This window comes from Prionailurus bengalensis, chromosome B2 (genome assembly GCF_016509475.1).
Source record: "Prionailurus bengalensis isolate Pbe53 chromosome B2, Fcat_Pben_1.1_paternal_pri, whole genome shotgun sequence".
In the NCBI taxonomy this organism is placed as follows: Eukaryota; Metazoa; Chordata; class Mammalia; order Carnivora; family Felidae; genus Prionailurus; species Prionailurus bengalensis.
Window position 1 is genome coordinate 96770770 of NC_057349.1, and position 22111 is coordinate 96792880.

At 41.5% G+C, this 22111-nt stretch overlaps 1 protein-coding gene across 2 annotated transcripts in view; it reads left to right on the forward strand.

The window, feature by feature from the left end:
- The first annotated feature begins 374 nt into the window (after positions 1–374).
- The window catches only part of LOC122489828 (sine oculis binding protein homolog), a 144938-nt gene continuing 123201 nt past the window's right edge, over positions 375–22111 (forward strand). Inside the window, exons 1-3 of one of the 2 annotated variants that reach the window (XM_043592050.1) lie at positions 375–1052; positions 14473–14611; positions 16491–16676. In XM_043592050.1, coding sequence (XP_043447985.1) covers positions 957–1052; positions 14473–14611; positions 16491–16676 — 421 coding nt within the window. In that variant the 5' untranslated portion in view covers positions 375–956. The remainder of the gene's footprint in view (positions 1053–14472; positions 14612–16490; positions 16677–22111) is intronic. The other variant, XM_043592049.1, reaches the window with a different exon arrangement.

Genomic DNA, 22111 nt, shown 5'->3' on the forward strand with positions numbered 1-22111 from the left:
GCAACTCGACCTCGAATCCCCGTGCCCTCCCACCGCCCAACCTCCTCCTTTCACCCCCATTCATCCCCCCCCCCCCCCGGCAGCTTCTAGGACCGGCTCAAAAGCCAACTCCAAACCCACGCGAGCCCACATCACGGGGCTAAGGAGAACAGCTGGGGTCGGGGCGGCCCCAGGGGCCGTCATGCCGAGGTGGCGGCCGCGAGGGGCGCCGCGTCCCGCCGGTGCCCGCCGCGGATGAGCAAGCGGCCGCGAGCAGCCCCCGGGGCCGCGCAGCATCCGCGTATTCAGTGACGGTGGAAGCCACGCCCGCTCCGGAGCTGGGGGCCGTCCCAGCCCCCCCCCACCTTTCCCCCTCCCTCCCGCCCCCTCCTCCCCGCGCCGGCCCCCGGCCCGCCCCCGGCTCGGCTCGCGGGAGGCGCTGGGCGCCGGTGCTGGCGCGCTCTCCCGGGCGCACACACACACATCCACGCACGCACGCCCAGAGCAGCTCTCTCCGCGCCCGGCCCTCGTTCCCCTCGCCCATGCAGACGGACAGAGCGACGGAAGATGGCTGACGACTCCACGGGGCACCGAGGATGCAGCCCGGCGGCGGCGGCGGCGGCGGGAGCGGCAGAAGCAGCGGCGGCGGCAGGGGCAGCGGCGGCGGCGGCGGCGTTGGCGGCGGCGGCGGCAGCAGGAGCAGGAGCGGCGGCGGCGGCGGCATCCCTGAGACTCCTCGAGCTACCTTTCCCTGTGACAGCCACTGACGTTCTCCGCCGCTAGAAGAGACCCCGCTTCTCCGGCGCCCGCCTGCCCTCCCCCCTCCCAGCCCCAGCCCCAGCCCCGCCAGCACCGCTACCTCCGCCAGCATTGCCACCATCAGCACCACCTCCACCACCACCACCGACACCACCACCACCACCACCGCCGGCGGCGGCAGCAGCCATTTCATCTCCACAGAAACCAGACACAAAAACATGGCAGAAATGGAGAAAGAAGGGAGACCTCCGGAAAATAAAAGGAGCAGGAAACCGGCTCACCCAGTGAAAAGGGAGATCAATGAGGAAATGAAGGTATTTTTGGACTTCGGGGCTGGAGAGACTGAGCTCTTTCTTCCTCCCGCTCCCTTTGGGCCGTTGTACGGATTTGGGGGGTACGGGGAGCGCTTGTCAGTTTCTGTAGGACGCCCAGAACGCCTCAGCTCTTCCTCCAGGTGCAAAACCGAGGCCAACTCGCGGGCTGCATCCCCGAGATTTGCCTGCCTCCGATTTGATGGGGGTGGGGGACGGCCAGGAAACCACACACTATTTAACCTTATAAGCCCCAGATTGGCACAGGCGCGTTTCAGAGGGAGGGGACCGGGGGCCCAAGTGGCGGGTGGACGTGGTGAAGAGGCTTTCCTAGTCGGCGGTGTGTAGTTTCTTCCCTTTCTTCGGGAACCGTTCCTCGGGTCCCTCCAAAGTTGAGGCGCTGCCGGGCCGAGGAACCCCGGGAGCGCTCGATTCCACCCTTGCCTCCAGTCCGTCTCCCAGCGCCTCGATCCCGCTTCCCCTCAAGTAGCCAGCTGCGACGGTGTAGAGAGGCTGTCAGTGCCCCGGCGAGTGCGGCCCCAGCAGCGTGAGTCTGGGTACCGTTTTGACGGCCGGCTTACCTCGCCCGCCCCTGTCCGCTCCTCTCGCTCGGCTGCCTCCGCCTCTTGCTCGTCTTTGCATGCTTCACTTCCCAGTTTATCAGACCCGGGCAAGCCCCGCCGAAAGATAGCTGTCTGGGGGGCGGCCTTCCCGAGCGCCGGCCCATTGTTCGGAAAGGCCAGCCCGGAGTCCTGTCGGCGAGGTCCGGCTCCCCGCCAGGCCAGCGGTGCGCCAGAGGTGGCGAGCGCAGCAGCCTGGCGCTCCAGCTGTTCGCTTTGGAGCGATTGCACCAGAGCACCGCTCAGCTCCGGCCAACCCCCACCTCCCCGCCCCCCCCCCACCCCCGACACACACTTATTTTCCATGAAGTTGAAGCTTTTGCCCGGCGAGGGTTTTATTCTGTGTTGATATGACGAATCGATCTTGATTAAAGGAAAAAAATATATATATATATGTTTTTTAAATTTTTTTTCTTTTTGTGAATTACAAACAAGTAGCAGTTTTCAGGGGGACTTTAGCGTTCATTCTGCAGCCGGCTTGGTGTTCCCTATCTTCTGCAAGATAGAATCCTTAACACTGCCAACTGACTTAGGTTGGTGAACTTTGTATTTAAAAGGCAGACTGGATGAAAATGGCATGCGACTAAGAAAAATTTATCTCGCTTTGACGCTTTCTTGATTAGAACAAGCACATTCTATGAGAGTGCCTTCTGTGAAGCCCGTGTTTAGGAAGGGGCGCACGGATAATACAAGCTGTATGAGTATCTAGGTGCATATGCTTATAGCTTTCCTTTCCTCCAGAAAATGTCTGTAGCAATCTCAATTTCGGAATTTGAGCTGTTGTTTCTGGGTGATGAACTTAATGCCTGAAAGCATGCGGTGCAGCATCAGTCCAAGGGGAGTTAAGGAAGATTTGCTCTGGAAACCAGTGCCATTCCTTGTGATGGAAACCACCATTGATTTAAATGATAGTTTTTTAAAAGACCAGTAGGAGCTGTTGTCTTCTGATGAGGGCTGGAATTCAAACAGTCTACAATAACCATTCTTCCTCACTTACACTTCTCTTCTGTCCTGCATTTCCAGATTACTTTTCCATTTCATTTTAAATTGGGGGTGCAGGAACAGGAGAGAAGTGAGCCACTAGGAAATCACAGTGTGCACTGGCCCTTTAAAACACTACCTAATGTGATCTATATGGATGGCAGCTTTTAAGTTTCATAGGTTCTAGAATTACAAATTAGCTAATTTTAATCAAAACATGTGAAATGTTATCCCGGCTGGATATAAAGGCTGACTGTGCTCAATGCTTGGGGCTGGCGTTGTTGACTTTGGCTGCGGGCGCACTCCGTGGTTTGGGAGATAGTTGTCCTTCTACAGTATAACAGATGTTTGTCTGAACTGGTGAGGAAGAAACAAAAACAACATTGTGTGAAGGGGAAAAATTACACAATTTTTAGTCAATGCTGCAGGACTAAGTATGGAATTAACCTTCGTGCACAGAATTTCCTCTTCTTAAAATGTTATTTTTCTTCCAAATCACCACCTACTATTTGAAGTTTTAGTCCTCATCATTTCTGTGTAGAGTGGCATTAAATAAGAAGTTTTACACAGCAAATAACTCAGTTGCCTGTAGGATTGGTATTTTCTATCTGGTTTAGACCAGTGTGTGAGAGACCCCGGCAGAAACCTTCAGTCATGTCCACGCACACAATGCCAGTATGCATGGATTCCCATTTGCACTGGAATTGTTTTGTAGGTATTCCTCTAATATAATGGCACCCAAAGTCCTCATTTGAAAAGTGCTTTCTCAAAGTCAAATGGTGGAAAGGTTATTTTGAACTCATTAATATTTTTCTGTTTTTAATGTTAATAACCACATCAGTATAACCCTCCTCAAACCTCATGGTATTATTACTACTCCTTGTCCCCAAACCTAAAGTGTAGAGTAACATAACAAGTTGGTTGCCCTGTACAAAAATATGTGCAACAAAATGTCACCGAGAACACAATGTGGCCTTGTGCAGCTTCATATCGGTGCCGCTGGAGCTGCCTGGCTGTGTTTGCCTTCATCTGAACGGCTTTCATCTGGACCAGTGTAAACTAAACCCTGGTAAGTAATCACTGCCCGGCAGAAAGAAAGGAATGTATACAGCTAGCACGGCCTAAGCTGTAAAAACGGAAACCTGAGCCCCCACCGAGGATCACATATCAAGGCTTGAAGGTAGGGGAAATGAAAGGGGGAAAGAGGAGAGAGCGAATGGAAAAGTCAGCCTGGGAAGTGGAGGGTCAGGAGGAGGCCCCCCTCAGGGAGATTTGGCTCAGGGATTAGGGAGTTTTATCATGGTGTACAGTGACCTACTCAGGTTTCAACACTGGTTGGATCAAGTTGCTTCTCTGTGAGCTGAAAGAAAAAAGACTGGTGTGTATGTGATTTTTCTTCCCCGCTTCGGGTAATAGAAAGGACATTGGCACAAGTGTCTATTTTAAGTACAGCAAATGCAGGGCACTCAGAATGAGTGACAAAATCACCTCATCATGAGGCTTTCTTCAAGATCTCCTAATTGAGATAGTTACATGTTTATTTTAAAATGGCTGGAGAAGACAAACTGGCTGAGGTTTAGCTGACACCAGTAATGGCATTGGAGGTTGTCTTCATGTGGCTGGGAGCTAATGTTGGTGGCTGTTTCACTAGATCAGATATTGAGTTACATTTTCGTTATCACTGGTCTAATGTGCATGGCAGTTGTAACAAATTTAAATTTGATACAATATAATTTTGTGTGTGAAAAGTACATGACTTGGCATAGATGCTTATAGTGTAGTGAAAATATCTTCACGTAGAAGTGCTTGTCTCATTATGACCTTTACAATGTTACCTTATCTTTCCTTTTCTTCTTTCTCCCTCCACCCTGGTTTTTCTTGGTTAAAAAGACTCGTTACTTTACTGTATTTGTCATAAGTATGCCTTGTTTAAGTAATGACCAGTAGAGACAATTTTAAAAAATTAGATGGTGATGCAATTTACATTTTGACTATTTTTGTTTTCTAGAGTGAATATTGTGATTGTATCTAATGTAATATGTCTTCAATGTACTGTTAGCTCACATGTATCATAATAAATGGATCTTAGGATGGAATCCCAACACATAGAAGGGCTAATTCATTTCAGGAGTTCATCCATAACATGACAGATTTAATATAAAAACTAGTTCATACTATTGGACGTGTATAGGTAAATATATGTGTAAGTGTAACAGTAACAGTAATAGTTCTACTTAAGGGTAAGTATTTTGCACACATAGATATTAGTGAACATGACTAGTGGCTACTGAACAGTAATGCAGCTCAAAAAAAAAAAAACTACACTGTGAGTAGAGATAATGAGTCAGATTTTTATCTTTTAAAACTCTTTGACAAAACCAGTGTGATTAGATCAAGGACTCTGCCCTGGAAACTTTCCTAAACAAACCATAATTAATGCATTTGCAGTGTTTGACTTCTTTATCAATTGTTAAACTACAGGATCATCTGTATTAAATGTCTTGGGGTCTCCTTTACTGAAGACGTTTTCTGTCTATAAATATTCCCAGTAAATAATTTGTACCTAAAATTATGCTTCAGTCCTGATGCCTACAGTTAGAGTCAGCAACATCTGTTAAAGTTTAGTAGTAAACTCACCACAAGATTTGCTAATTTGGTTTGTGATGGTCTCCATTTGGCATTAAAAATGACCTGTGTCAACTGCATAGACAATAAAGCAACTTGCAGAGCTAAGCTGGTGAGTGCAGTGAGATAAATAGGTTTCCATTAAGAAAAGAAAGAAAGAAAGAAAGAAAAAGAAAGAAAGAAAAGAAAGAAAGAAAGAAAGAAAGAAAGAAAGAAAGAGGGAAAGAAAGAAAGATCATGGTGTAGATTGGGAAAGTCGGCATGTTTCAAAGTTGAAATCAGCTCATTACTAAAACAGGTATATTTTAAGTTTTGCTGCTGAAACTCCATCCTGTTGTCAGACACAGTAAGTCTCAGGAACCTAGAAAGTGGGCTTGGGACAGATCTCACTGCGGCATTCACAAATTATGTAAGACCTGTCAGCCACTGGCCTCAGGTGTGCCACGTGGTAGGGTTGGGGACTAATGTCAGCTGGGACATGGTCCTTACTTCTTGCGAGCTGGAATAGGATGTTCCTGAGCCCACCAGCCTTGTCCTCCACGTTTCTGTCAGTTGTCCTGCTCAAGGCTCCAGTCAAAACCCATTAAGAGATGCTTCTGGGAGGGCACAGAGAGCTGTGAATTCTGTTCTGTTCAAACCAGGGTTTTCTGAAAACAGGCTCTTTTTCCGTCCATGAACCTGTGAGTGTGATAGAGCAAGATTCTCTAAGCCTTATACGACTCGCAGGTTCCAGAGACGAGGAAATGGAAAGGAACCACTCCACTTCCTCCCGAATCTGAAATAAACATTTGAACTAGAAGAAAATGAGTCTGACAGACTCATTCCCTTCTGCGTTTCCTGCCTGTGTGCTTGCCAAGCACTGCTCTGAGAAGCCAAGCCTTACTCTCCTTGTGTGAGAGACAGACTCATAGAAACCAAGAGGTAACAGTTTTTAAAGGAAAGTCAAAAACAGGGCCTCCAAAAGGGCAAATATCAGTGAGCACAAGTGACCGTCTGAAAAAAGGAGAGTTCTAGGGAAAGACAGTGTCTTGTTAGAGTGACCATATTTTTTATATCTCCTAGGGAAGTGTCCTTTTCATTAAGTCTTTATACCGCTTTCTCTTTCTTTTCAAAAAAGTTATTAGAAGTAGTAGAAGGCGGATCATTTAAAAAGCTCTCAAGTCTCAAACTTCCTCTTGTGGAATGGGAAGTCAGCCACACTTGCACTCTCGAGCTAATAAGATTATTGAATATTTTCCTAAAAGAGAAGGGATATTACTGGGTAAAATGAGAAAGAAATAAAGTACTTTGTTTTTGATGGTGCCAATTGAAACATGTAAACAGGCATGAAAGCATGTGGTGAGTGCGATTTGCTGAATGTATATTTTAGGATCTGTAGACCGATGGGTGTTAATATCTCTTACGTAACCAAAGGGCTGTGGAACCCTGTCCTGTTTTAAGGCCAATGGCTTTGGCAGGGACAGGAAAACAATGCAACAAGTCTTGGTGATTTTTAGGGCCGTTCTACAGCTGTGATCGGACACAGCTGCACACCTGCCTTGTTTGCCACGTTAACCTCGGGGCTGGAATCCACAATTTCACAGCATTTGTTTGACCTTTTTTAGGACGTTTGATGTCCTGGCCGTGGATGAAAACATGGGAACATAATTGTCTATTCTGTGTCACAAAAAGACAATAAAGCAACATAGGTTTTATATATGGAAACACACAATTTTGGTTTCGTATACCAATTACACAGCCATCCAATTTAGAATATATCAATAAGAGAACAAGACTTTCTCGTCAGGCCTGTTCCAGGCTGGGGTTGTATTTTAATATTATGATGTGTCTTCTACCTTTAGAACTGTATTGTAATCATTGTGTTGTGGCCGAAAACGCTGCAAAATGGAGGGTAGTGACCATCTTTAAAGGATTTCTTCTTCTTCTTTTTTTTAATATTTATTTATTTATTTTGAGAGAGAGCATGAGTGGGGGCAGGCAAGAGAGAGAGGGAGGGAGAGGGAGAGAGAGAGAATCCCAAAGCGGGCTCTGTGCTGTCCGTGAGGAGCCCAATGCGGGGCTTGAACTCACAAACCACGAGATCATAACCTGAGCTGAGATCAAGGGCCTGACACTTAACAGACTGTGCCACCCAGGTGCTCCCATCTTTAAAGGATTTCAAGTTGCAAAACTGTGGTTCAGGTAAAAAGAGCAGGGCTCACCGGGTAAAGTCTGCACCAAGAGTACAAATCTCACTGCTCTTATCGTTCCATGCATGTGGATAGCCCTCTAACGGGTCTTCTCTGGGGAGAAGGACCATCTGATTCCTTAGGATACCATCTGATCTAGCGGGATCATGAATGTGGATGTACTTTGTAATCTGTAAAGGGATCTTACAATATTTCTTTTTCTCTGTTTAAATTTTACCTCCCAACCCTCTTGCAGAACTCTAAAGTAAATCCGATCCACTGGATCTGTGTTAAGAGAGATGACTTAGGGGCACCTGGGTGGCTCAGTCAGTTGCGTGTCGGACTTTGGCTTAGGTCATGATCTCGTGGCTCGTGAGTTTGAGCCCCTTATCAGGCTCTCTGCTGTCAGCCTGGAGCCCACTTTGGATCCTCTGTCCCCCTCTCTCTCTGCCTCTTCCCTGCTCGCATTCATTCTCTCTCTCTCTCTCTCTCTCTTTCTCAAGAAAAAAATAAACCTTAAAAAAGAGAGAGAGATGACTTAGACTCAGTCTTAGGCCAGATGTGGGGATAGAATCAAGCTGACTTCTAATCAAGTTCAGTTCTTAACTTCTGAAAGAAGAGAAACTGCCTCTCTTCTGCAAATTGCTATCTTACCCCCTTTAAAGATCTCAATTAGCAAGTTCAGTGATGCTTAACAGAAACCTACCTCAGAAGTCAGAACACATGGAGGTGAAGGGGGAGATAAAATATTTTCCAAAAATAACCATCATTCTGTCATTCATAATCTTAACCAGCAGGGATGCTAGCATTTTTCCCCCCTGCCTTATAAATTGTTCAGGATTGGGGTTTCCCTTTCCTTTGAAAGTATTTCTCATAGGCTTCACTTTTGTAGACAATGTGTGCCAGAATGTTTTGAAGTTAAGTCATGTGACTGACAGATCCTTTTTATTGTCATCAGGACTGTGAATATGGCTGACATAATTGTCTATGAGTAGACTATGTGTTAATTAATTTTTAGTTAAAGTAATTTTTACTTTTATAAAGTTAATACACAGACACGATAGAAAGAGTAAGCAATACAGAAGATACAAAATACAAAAGCAATACAAAAGCTAAAAGAAAAACAAAGCCTATAATTTTCCCACCCAGACACAATTACTATCAACATTCTGATATATGTCTGTTAATGCCCTTTTCTATGTATGATATATAGTTTTTTTTTTAAACAAAAGAGGTCTTCTAGTGTGCTAACCTTCTTCAAAACTTAATATATTGTTAATAGCTTTTCATGGCAGTAAAAATTTATCTATAGCATATATTTTAATGGCGCAATAGTATTCCATTTTAGTCACTCCATGACTAAGCTGTAATTTAACTAGATTCCTATTGTTTGGCATATAGTTTGTTTCTAAGAAAAAACCCTGAGATAAACATTCCTGAACATGCATATCTTTGCACGCATTTCCTTTGAATGGTTCCTACAATGCTGAGAAATACAATTGCTGAATCAAAGGGTATGTGCGTGTTTAAAGTCTTTCACTGCATACAGTCAACTACCCTTTTTCTAAAAGTTGTATCAACTTAAATTTCCAATAGTAGGAGACTGCTCATTAGCACTGGATATTCCAATTCTTTTAATTTGCACATATTTATTTTTAGAATCCATTTTACTGAATTTTGTTTGATCGTTTTTCTGTATTTATACATTTAAAAAATATTTGTGAGGGGCGCCTGGGTGGCTCAGTCAGTTGAGCGTCCGACTTCGACTCAGGTCATGATCTCACAGTTCGTGAGTTTGAGCCCCACGTCGGGCTCTGTGCTGACAGCTCATAGCCTAGAGCCTTCTTTCGAATCTGTGTCTCCTTCCCTCTCTGCCCCTCCTCTGCTCACACTCTGTTTCTCTCTCTCTCTTTTTCTCAAAAGTAAATAAACATTAAAAAAAAAAGCTAAAATTTTGTGAATATATTCAAATGTACTAGCACATTGACTGAGTGCATTCTAAGTGCTAGGCATTGTCCTAGGTGAGGGGTAAAATGAAATAAGAGGTTTCTGCCCTCAGGTAACTTATAGTGTATTTGGGATAGGTGACATATTTTACCAGACCTGGGACTTGGAGTGAAAACTGGAATTATGTTTGTGGGGAGAGAGAGGACATGGCTCTTCCCTCATTTGAATGAAAAATTGGGAGCTCTTTGAAAACTTTGTGCTCTCTTGGTTATTATACGAAGTTAAAGACACACTGATACTCAGTTTTATGAGGCCTGGTAAGAAAGAAATCCGTGGTACCTACTTACATTTTAAGGACTATTTGGTGTTTTCAAAATAAAATCATTAGTCCTTTTTGAAGACCTTGAAGTAGTTGCATTTCAGAAGTATTGTGAGAATTTGTAATTACTGCAGTTTTCAAAGTGCCTTGAAGTCCAGTCTTTATTATTTACCTGGTAAAGTGGTCAGTGGAAAATCATTTAGACGGAACTTTGACATTTGTGCAGTACTTCCAGGTGAATAACGAGAGAATCTAATGAAGGTCCTGGGAATTAGGTTTCAACAAAAATAAATTTTTGTATCAAAAGAATTTAGAAGGAATGGGGAAATAGTAAAATTTCCAGCCTTTCCACCATCTTTCTGTGGCCTATTTTTGTTTGTTTGTTTGTTTAATTCTAGGAAGAGATCATGCTTTCAGACTAAATGTTAGGATTGTCTTTTTTTTTCCTTAGGAGCCCTGGAAGCGAGGGAGGGGAATTAGAGAGGGCAAGGAAGAGGCATGGGGATAAAGGTTAAAAGTACAAAGCAACTAGAGTCAGATGCAATGTGCAAAAGATTATAAAATGAGAAGATTAAATTTAACAGTGAATTTTGAACACAATCCAACGAAACAAATAATTGAGGAGAGTAGAGGCCAATGATCAAGTCTGAAAGCAAGCGACATAGGTAGATATAGGCCCTGGTTGGAAAGCTCTTTATATGTGACACTGACATCCTGTGGTATGATTTCCTTGCAACTCTTTGATTGGTCCAAGGAGGTAGTTTCTTTGGAATTGCTGACACATCGGACTATATGGAATTGATCATAGAAAGAGGCCTGGTGTAAGAATCAGAAGATCTGTGTTTTTGTTCTGATTTTACTGTGTGATGTCTCATGCCTGTCATTTACTTTCTGGATGCTCTAATGTTTGGTTGTAAAATGAAGGTATCACCTAGGTTCACCAGAAGTTTATTGTGGAAATCAAATACCCAACTTACTGGGTTATTGAAAGGAACAGAGAGTTAAAGGATGTGGAAACACTATAAAGTGCTGTAAGAGTGTTAGACATTATCATTATAATTATAGTGACCTATTTTCCAAACCCAAATTGGACCACATGGTATGAGAGAGGATTTTTGTGCCACTTCCAAGGGTGAGAGGCAGTCTGCAAAATGCGATTCAGATGCCAGAATATTGAAATTTCTGGCACAATTTTGATGGTTTATGGGAGCAATGATAAAATATTTGAAATAGTAAATGTTCAGTAAAATTTATGACATGTGATCATGATAATTGTAATATTTCTTTGCAAAAGGTATTTAATTTCTTGTCTAAGTAGAAGTTCTTTGATTTCACAGAATCTTACTACTGGGAGGGACCTGGGGACTTTAGTTTCCCACCCCGTCTCTAGAATATTTGCTAGGTGAAGATTTGCGGGGGGGGGGGGGCAGGGGGGAACAAATTTCACTACCTCCCTTGGTAAAGTAACTTGTCTTATTATTGAACATCTTTCTGGCAAAACATCTCTGCAGTTTAATTTTTATCACCTTTATTTTTTCACCTTTTAAAAACCATAACATACATGAGACACATCTGTAGGAAAGGAGTAATTTTTTTAATAGAAAAATCCTTTTTTGAGGATAATAATTTAAAAAATGTTGAAAAACCAACCGCTGGAATTTTCTACCAGAAGGATTTGAAAACCCTTATGGGCCATAAACATTAAACTCATTTCTTCTAGAATGTTATGTTTCTTGGATGATAACTGCAAAAATCTATTTCATTTCCTTTGGTTTCACACCATAATGAGCCCATATGATATCTAGCATCAAATTCTACCTAGAAATTAAAAATCTTAAGTTGTCTATTCCTTGGGGTTCTTTGATTTCTTAATACAGTGTGTTTAAGACAGAAGTAATAGTCTGTTTCTTATGCCATAAGAAACTTTGGTGTTCACTTTCTCTTTCTTTCACCTTGGTCTTCCTTTCTTGACAGATTTGAGATTTATAGCTTGAGGGTTTATAAACCTTTCCTATTCTGCTTTTGCAGTCATCTATCAAAGCAACAAGGTGTTTATTTTTATTTTCACTGATAAGAAAGGGAAGGTTTCAGAGCTTATTTTCATTGACATTTATAGTAACTTGAAAATCATAGAATAGACTAAGTTCACATTGATTGTTCCACGAAGTCTCTGAGTTTTCAGCACAAACCATAAACTAAGTGTTGCAGTTAAGATGTCCCAATATTATGAATTTGGTGTTAATAATCCAGCGGAGGTTTTAGTTTTTACCCGCATGTCTGAAACTTCTGGATTCCATCCCTGGTATTGGTTCTGAAAAGCTGAATGGATTTGCAGCTGGACTAAAACAAACAAATCTATATCCTTGGCTGGGAGGTTGTTCCATGAATTATGCATCTGTAGCCTTTGTGTCACTTCAGAGGTTAGGCAGAACTGGAGAGAGAGGCGCCCAGATACAAACGGTCTAGAAAATTGGATATGGTGGCCAAGAGTTACTATGCAAAAGATTTTCTGTCTTGTTGGCACAGTTCTCTTGGAGATTGGGGCAAATAGCACACAGACCAATAAGATGGTTTGAACTTGGCTTTTAACACTGTGGGGAATTGGTGTTTTGATGTAAGGTGTAATCCTTCTCCGTGGAGATTTCTGCTGCCAGACCATTGATGGAGGACCTCGATTTGTGCGCTTAGGGACTGTCATTCTCCAGACCAGGCGCTCAGCTTAGTGAAAAAAATTGGGTGTTAGGGGAGACTGACGCCTCATTAAAGGGATCTCTTTTGATTGAGTAGAGCAGCATTTAGCTGAGTCCTCCTCAGTGGTATTCCAGAGATGGCTGAGCTTATTATACATATCGATCATATCATCTTTGTGCATTCATGAAAAGAATGTCTATTTAATGTGGACATGACCAGCCATCAGAGAGAATAAATGCCTCACTAAAGCGTGATATGGCTGACTGTTGGCCTTGTGGATGGTAGCACTGAATCAATCTGGCTAGATTTTTTAAAAAATTGCTGGTGCACTATACCATCACAGATAGACCCAGTTGGAGCCCTGAGCTTAAGTGGGCACTAAAGCAAAGAATCTAACATTCTGTGGGAGGTTTGAAATGCCAGGTTTGTTTTTGTGGAGTCACTAGTGTAATACCTTTTCTTTTTTATGCAATCCCTGCTGAAATCTAAAGTCGTGAAATTCAAGAGAACATGGAACTCACACGTTGAGGCTATGTACACTCTTGGTTTAGCCTGGGTGCTTTGTTTCAGGTATATAAATTATACATCCCAGTGTAATTTGGAAATGACAGCTTCTAGGGAGAATGAGAAAAGATTCTTTGGGCCACAGAGGTTAGAATATATAGTTTTTCTAGCAAGTCTAGGAAGCTCAGGATGCCTTTCCAGATAAAGATTTTTTTTAAAAAAAGAATTCATTCAACATTTATTAAGCCCTTATTCTGTAGCATAGTGTCCTGCTTTTTATTTTTAAATTCCCCCAGCTTTATTGAGATATAATTGACACATAAGAACATAAGAGATATAATTGACACATTGTGTAAGTTTAAGGTGTACAATGCGTTGATTTGATGTATTTATATATTGTAAAATCATTACCACTGTAACATTAGCTACGCCTCCAACCTGCCATAGTTGCCATTTCTTTTTTGTGGTGAGAACATTGAAGATCTACTCTCTTAGCAACATTTGAGTATATGATACAGTACTATTAGCTATCATCATCATGCTGTACATTATATCTCCCAACCTGTTAATCTAATAGTTGGAAATTTGTACCCTTAGACCAATATCTCCCCATTTCCCTCACCCCCCAGCTCTGGTGACTACCACTCTACTCTATTTCTTAGAGATGTTTTAAGGCACATGCAAGCATTAAGATCATTAATACAGTCTCACGTCTTGTTTCCAGATCTAGCAGTTGATAAGTTCACAAAAAAATAGCCACCTGATATTAAAGCTTTAAAGCTGTCCAACTATACCCATTATTCCACAGTTTAGTATCAATAATAACAACAATAATGATATCTTACATTTATATGTTGGTTTATAGTTCATAAACTATTTTCATGTGTTATCCAAAATCTGGGCTGGCTATTAACCTTAAAGTTATTTGGTACTATTATGTTACTTGTTGGAAGACAATCATAGTGACCTTTGATTTTATGGAGAAGGAAATCTGTCAGTAGTGAAATTTGTAAAGCAAATTATGCATTGATTTTTAAAGTATACATTTGCAAACGGGAAAATTAAAAAGGGAGACCCTTGTAGCCTTGACAATTGAGAAATTATTTCTTTGCTGAGATTTTGCTTTATCTAAGAGTCATGTTAAAGAACAATACCTGAATCAGAAAGCAATTCTAATTTAAATTAATCTGAGCCACCAAAAGTTTGATTGTTTTCATTTTCAAATATTTTCTTAGCTGTTTTCGTGCCTTACCTTTTGTGTTAGTCTGGGGTATAAACTTTGCAGAATATGCTAAAATATGACTTCCTATTTGTAAGCAAAACAGACTAATACCTTTTTTCTTATTATCTTTAAATTGCAAATGTCTGAAGGCCTGTCATAATTGGATGCGTCATCCTGAGATTTAAATGCATTACAGTGTTTGAACGTGATTTGAAAAATGAACACGACTCTAGGGGAGGTGGGGCAGGGCTGGCATTAAACGGGTAGTGCAAACAGAATTCGACTTATGCATTCGTTTCAAATAGTTATTGATTATATAAAAAAGGAACCTGTGCTTCTCTTTCAGAACTTTGCAGAAAACACTATGAATGAACTCCTTGGCTGGTATGGCTATGATAAGGTTGAATTGAAAGATGGTGAAGATATTGAATTCAGGAGCTACCCTACAGATGGAGAGAGCCGGCAGCACATTTCTGTTCTCAAAGGTAATGACATTTAATGTCCCTTTGTTCATGCAAAGAAGGATTAACTATCTCAACCTGCCAGAATTGAGTTGCTTTGGGACTCATTTTGTTGATTATGCCAATGGTTGATTTAAATGTACATCCCCAGTAGTGCTTTCCCATAAGCAGAATTCCACAGAATATAAGAGCACAACATAAAACAAAAATAGACACAGCTTAATCTCCTTCCAGCAATGAGAGAACTAGCTAGCAAGGGCTATGGGCTTTAAGTGTTATGGTCCTGCCCACAAATTTATAGAAAGGGACAACATCTGCTATGTTCTCCCCCTGTGTCCTTTGATATATTAGTTATTGGGGACTGGTGCTTCCTATTAAGTGAAATATTAGGTTTGGATTTTGAGACTCTTAAGAGAGAATTTTTGGTAATCCCCCCTTCCTCTCTTTTCGGTGGGAATTCTAAAGTAAAGCCCTATTTCTATTTTGTGTTTGAATTCCTTCCTGCCCCCAGCCTTGGATAGGGCAAGAGGAATAAGAGAGTCGTACATGATTGGATCCCACATTACTCTATAAGAATTTTCATCAAAGCCCTGCTAAAGAGTGGAAATTAGAGTCATGGCAGAATAAAATTAACGCTGATTCTATCAGCAGATAGTGTCAGCTACTTCATGAGGGAAGCCTAGAACCACTGGTGGGTGTTGATATGGATACTGAATTTATGAACCTAAATTTGGAGTGAGAGTTTGTTTGTCAAAGAAAAGGAGTATATAAAGAAGCAATCCACGTGGGGAACTTCCATAAAATGTGGGCAAAATTCATTGTGTGTCATCATTGGCAATTTGATCAGTATTTGCCCTGCATTCAAAATCTATTGGCGTAAACTACCTGCTCATGCATTTTATTGCGAGTGTCTACGACAGGGCTTTTCCTTCTTATATGCCAAGCAACAAAATGTAAATGAGCTGTCCTGCAGGCATGTGGAATTGAACGTACATGACAAATTTCATGTTAAGCCCGCTATGAAATTGTACACATCATGTTACAGAGATAGTATCATCAATTTCACTGTAAATGAAAAATGCAAGTCATGAGTTTATATTCTATAAACTAATAGCTCGTATAATACTTGGTCTAGGTAATAATCTTTGCCTCTGGGGAACATGGAGAATGCCAGGATATGCTACTAGAGGGAAAAAGTTGTTTTCCATGGTTGAATTTTTTTTTTTAATGATTCACATACAAGGATAAAATTCACAAAGTTCATATCATTGTAAGTTTTCTTTATTTTCACTTTTGTTAATATTAACAAAATTAATGGGTTATTAATGAGTTCATTTAAAGAGTTTACCCTGTGAAACAGTTTTCTTTCAAATAATCTGCTTCTTTCTCATTGGTTCTTTTGATTATATTATGACCAAACTTTTTAATACAGCGGGACCTAGTTATAGGCCTGGAGGGGCAAATTTTTAGCCCCCTCCCCCCCCCCCCCCCCCCCCCCCCCCCCCCCCCCCCCCCCCCCCCCCCCCCCCCCCCCCCCCCCCCCCCCCCCCCCCCCCCCCCCCGCTTTAGCCAGAGAGTGAGGCCTGCTATATATCACTTGGTACATGGGAAATGTTAATTGCCTCTCAATTTTCTATGGGCTTTACAGCGCTAAAATTCATCACCATGATACAATTGAGATGTTAGCTATCATAGTGGAGCAAATTATAAAGGAGCCCATTGGAAATTTATGGTAACAAGACTGAAAAGGTCCAGGATGGTCTGTGCAGTTCTGGTAAAGTGTTTAAAGATTTGCAAGGAAAAATTTATTTTGTTATACATAGCCATTTTGCTTGAGAAAATGTGGTCATAAGGAAAACAAGTCCTTTTGTTACATTGAACATGATTTTCTTTTCTTTTACAGAAAATTCTTTGCCAAAACCAAAATTACCTGAGGACAGTGTTATTTCACCATACAATATAAGCACAGGCTATTCAGGGCTTGCCACAGGAAATGGACTCAGTGACTCACCTGCAGGGTCCAAGGATCATGGCAATGTGCCCATTATTGTACCTTTAATCCCTCCACCCTTCATAAAGCCACCAGCAGGTAAGTCACTACTGGGGTTTCCAAGGAGAACGACTCAGAAAGTAGTTGTCATTATCTTATAAGTCATTATTAAATGCTCAAGTTAACTTTGGAAAAGACCGTTTTAGGAATTTTGTGACAAGAGATACTAGTGCATGTATTATTTACAGGAGTATTGCTCTGTTAGGCAAACTTAGGCAAATTCCCCCAATCTGCTTTTAACTGAATGAATATTTCCTGCCACTGGCTACAGAAAAGTTATTTTCCTTCTCTGAAATAATCTGTTACAAAATAAACAAAGAAAGGTGAAATAATTTTATATACTGACTGGCTGACCTGGGTGGTAGTGTTGTGAGGGCAAGCTCTCCTCAGAGGGCCACCCTTCTAAATTCACTTCAGAAACAACCTAGATTATCCATCTTTGCCACAGATTCTTTCTAATTCCTGGAAAACTCTCTTTGAGAGCGTTAAAGAAAAATGGATGTCTGAATTTTACTTGCATGAAAATGTAATCAGTTCTTTAATATTTCCAGAAAACCAGATGGCAGTGTACGAAGCTGGATGGCAAAGGGCTGAGCATTGTGTGATGTTGCAAGCTAGGTTACAGCCATGTTCCATGCAGAGAAAGAAGTTCAGTAGCATTGTATCTGGCTTGCTGTGAAATGTTGGAATTATGCTAGAATGCTTAATTGCTAGACTTACTATTTTTCTGTATATTGAGTTGAACAATGATAAACAGTGAGTTTTGATGGCAGTACTTAGCATAACTTACAGAAGAGAATGTTTGCATTTTTTTAGGGGAGATAGGTGTGCAATTGTTTTCATAAACAGTGAGGATATTTGTAGATATAAATTCCTAGGCTTATGTTGTAGATATTTTTGTACCATATTCTAAGTGTTACTAACATTTTCCTTCATAGTATGGGCACATTCTCTTCCTTAGCTTACTACATTTTAGTAGTAAAAGTGTCCTTTCAAATTGAGGCCCTCAGATATGTCCTTGAAATCCATTTATCTGTCAAAATCACTTGAAATTGTGTTTGCTAATTACTAACATAATTTGTGTATCATATAGAATTTACCTTTTTAATGCCCCTAGTCTCCTTTGGTTGATTGTTTTCTGATGCAGAGGGGCCCAGGTGTATCTCCCAAGGGCCAAAAACATACTTTGCATAGGCTACTGGAAAGGAGAGGGGTGACTAATTTTGTAAATGTAGGGTTCATATTCGAATGTGTGCCCAGTGGCTTCAGTGAGAGGTGATGATAAAGAGTATCATTAAGGCAGTGTGTCTCAGTGGAAAGAACCCTGGCTTCAGATTTAGACAGATTGGGCTCAAGTCTAGGCTTTGTCACTTGCCAGCTCTGTGAACATGCACACATTAAATGAGTTCTCTTCTCCTCAGTTTCTCCATCTGTAAAATGGGGATCACAGTTTCATCCTACGGTGTTATTGTGGCCATGAGATGAGAAAATATATGTAAAGCACCTAGCATAGTACCTGCCACACGAAAGCCATTCAGTAAACACCATGCCTCTTTTTTTTCAGTCCTTAGTCTGCCCTAGAATTATCATGCACATAATTTGTGCATAAAAAGGTGTGCATCCAAATGCAAATTCCCCTCTAAGATTTATTTGAGCAAAGCAAACAGCTTTAGAAATTAACATAGCTGAGGCTAACATGAGTTTGGCATGCCAAAAAACCTGCCCTGGAGTTTCCTGCTGAGCCAGCCACGTGGAATTCAAGCACACAGCTCCCATTTAACTCTAATTCCACATCAGATCAGGAAATAAATATGCAAAAGGGTACAGGCCAAAAATTGAGCCTTGGAAGTCTTAGACATAGGAACTTGGAGGAATTAGAAGCCAGAGTAACCAAACACCAGTGGTTTTATGCTGTCTTCATGCAACTCCAAAGCACTCATCTGTTGAAAACAAAATGTAGGGGAGGACGTGTTTAATTTTCTGTATCTGCTCTAAACCTTGACTCGGTGCTTCTCCTGGGTTCTATATGACAAGACAGAGAATACAGAAAGGATCTCTGCTTTCAAGGGGTTTTCTCCATTAATCCCTACACAGAAACACTTACAGGAGAGATGAATTTTGATTTAGTCATATTATATAGTACAGGGGTCCACAAACTTTTCCTGTAAAGGGCCAGATAGTATTTTAGGCTTTGGGCTATGCTGTCTCACAGCTGTATCACAGCTACTGAACTCTGCTGTTGTAGCAGGAAAGCAGCCACAGATAATATATAAACAAATGGCTGTGTTTATGTTCTAATAAAACTTCATTTACAAAAAAGACAGCAGGGAGGGTTTGGCCCCAGGACAACAGGTTGCTGATTTTTGCACGAGGGTAAGATTGGCAAAAGCCTCATGATAGTAGGAAGGTGAATAGAGTTTCTAAGAGTGAGGCCATGAGCTTTGCCAACGTCTTTTGTGTAATATCATGAGGGACAGCAACACGGACAGGAAGAGAGTGGGGTTTTCAGGGTATGTGGTGAGCTTTGGCAGATCGTAGTACTCTAATAATATTTGTTGAAAACTGAATGAACTGAACTGATATTTAAATACCTATTGCACATACATAAGACAGTACAGGCCACTTTGTTGTTCACTGAGAGAATGTTAGTATCTTGGCTGGATTAGTCCCAACCTGTCCGAAATTGACCATAGCTTTACTGACAGTGATGTGAGTCATTATCCATGGATAAGTTATCCATGTTTATCACAGATTATCACAAAACTTCCATCTAATGAATCATTTCAGTTTCTCCTTTTGTTAAAAATTTTTACCAGAATTGTTACACAGGTAACTGAGTTGAGGCACATTTCCTGTCAATTTTATAGCTGTATCTAGGCTAACATAGTATTCCTAAGGGAAAGTAATAAATGGCATAATGGCCAGAAGTAAGAGGTCCCTCTATAATCAACCCTGGAATAATTTATTTTTTTTAACGTTTATTTATTTTTAAGAGAGAGAGAGAGAGAGAGAGAGAGAGAGAGAGAGAGAGAGAGGCAGAATCTGAAGCAAGCTCCAGGCTCTAAGCTGTCAGCACAGAACCCAACACAGGGCTCGAACTCATGAACTGTGAGATCATGACCTGAACTGAAGTCAGATGCTTAACCGACTGAGCCACCCAGGCGCCCCAAGCCCCTAAATAATTTAAAATTGACTGTATCATGCAACTGTGCACCTTTTGGGGTAGGGAAGACGAGGATCATGTGTATGTTTTGGATTTCTGGAAGGAAAATAATGGTTAGCATTCAAATTATTCCTGTTCTACTATAAACTGGCTATGTGAAAATGCCAATAATAATAATACCTTATGTTTGGGTGAAATCCCTTATAGTTTATGAAGCTCATTCACATTCATTATTTTACTTAATCTGATCTTTACAATGACCCCAGGAAATAGCACGCTAGATATGGTTACATAAGGAACTGAAGGTCAGATAGGTTAAATGGCTTGCTCAAGATCAGGAGACTTCTAAATTCTTGAGCCAAGACTGGTAGCAATGTCTTCTGGCTCCTGATTCAATATTCTTTTTAATACAAAGTTGCCTTTTCAGCATATTTGTACAAAACTTCCTTAGACTGTATCAGAATAAGAGTACTTCTTACTCTGCTACTTCAGATACCTCAGTGACAGGGGATACAACATGTTCCTGTAAAAGGTCATTTTTTAAAGTCCACATCTTTTGGGAGACTTGATGAGATTCTCTGAACCTGAGAATCTGTGATTCTGTGAACTGGGTTGACCTAGTAGGAGTAAAACCCCAGTGTGGTTTTAAAGTGCTTGCCATCACGGGGCAAGTTGCTTCCCCTCCGAGGTACCAGAGGGCTCCATCTGGTCGGGCACCAGTTCCAGAGTGTGTTTCATGTGCTTGGGCGGGCTCACCACTGGATCCCATCCATGTTTGGCAGCCGGTGGGCCCAGTGGAATACTTGTGATTGGGAACATGGTGATACCACACTTGCTTGGATTTCCACCCTCCTTTTGCACAGCTGCGGACAGAAGTGTGGGTGTAGCTTATTTCTGGTCCTGGGGAATTGCTTTTTTGTGCCTGCTCCCCTTTTCTTCAGAGAAGAATAGCTCCCCGTGCTTTGGTGATTACCGCAAGCATTGTTCCTGCTTTGGCCACACATGTTTGTGCACAATTTTGTCTGATTTCCAAGGCTAAGCTGCCCTTCCCCCATTAGAGACAGAATTTGGCCCCTGGTGTAGGGTTTGTGACATCACAGTCGTTACTATGGTAATAGACTTGTTATAAACACAGGATAATAGCCCTGATTTTGCTTTTTTTTTTTTTCCTCCAAGCAGTGAAAGGAGTCACCATGATCCTTAAATAAGACTAGCAGACTTTTCCACAGACTAGGAAGTGGACAGAATAAGGCTTTGCTATACGGAGCTGCCATTTAAAAAAACCTGTTAAAAGAATAAGGAAATGATAGAAAGTACTGACCAACTTTTTCTTTTTATGCAAACATTCCTGTATCCTTTTAGTTTGAATGAATATGAAAGCCTCCTTCTTTGCTAATTTTAAAAATCACAGCATGAACACAGTCTGAAGTGGCAGAATATATATCAGCAGGAGTTTTGAAAGGTAACTCAGGTTAATTATATTGTAACCTTGCTGTAATTCTTCTCATATTAGAGATTTTTAATATGGGTTCAACCCTTCAGGACTTCATTCAAAGAGGGTTGTGCCGGTAAAGGACTTACAGCATGAATTGCAAAGGCTGTGCTGGAGTGAGTCCCCATCAAAATATGTATACCTGCCCCGCACCCCCATTAGTTTGACTATTGAAGTGCAGCTGTTCAAATGGATCTTAAATACAGATTTTTTATAAAGACTTTATATTGCTCTTTACTGCTTTTCAAACATAATAGCACTCCGCTCCACTGACCAGACATTGGTCCTCTGCATTGGGTGGATAGGCTTGGTTCCCCCTACCCTTGTCTACCTCTGGTCAAAGTAAGGACTTGACGGTCCTTGACCTGAAGGTCAAGTTGGGACTTGAACCAGGATTTTTATCTCCTAGTCTCAGACATGACATTTTGCTCGTAAGAATTAAAAAAAAAAATCAATGCAACTATTGGCGTAATTGTTTTTGTTCATGAGGAAAAGATGAAATGCAGCAACTTTTCCTAGTGAAAGTCTCACTGAGCCCTGCTGCAGAAAACACTGTGTATCTAGGAAATGACATTTTAAATCTGAGTCTTTTGACAGGCTTTCCCAGAGGCTTACAACTTGCCTAGTACAAGTCCAGAATCCCTCTAAATCCCTGAATACTTTAAAATGAAATTAAATGTAAAAAGAGGAGGAAATATATTTCTGCATGTGTATGGCAGTCTTGAATAAAATGTCTTTTACCTCAGATGGTAAGTGGCCTTATTCTTATTCCCCACTACTCATGTGAGAAGTGAAAGATAGGGTCTATCCGCACAGCAT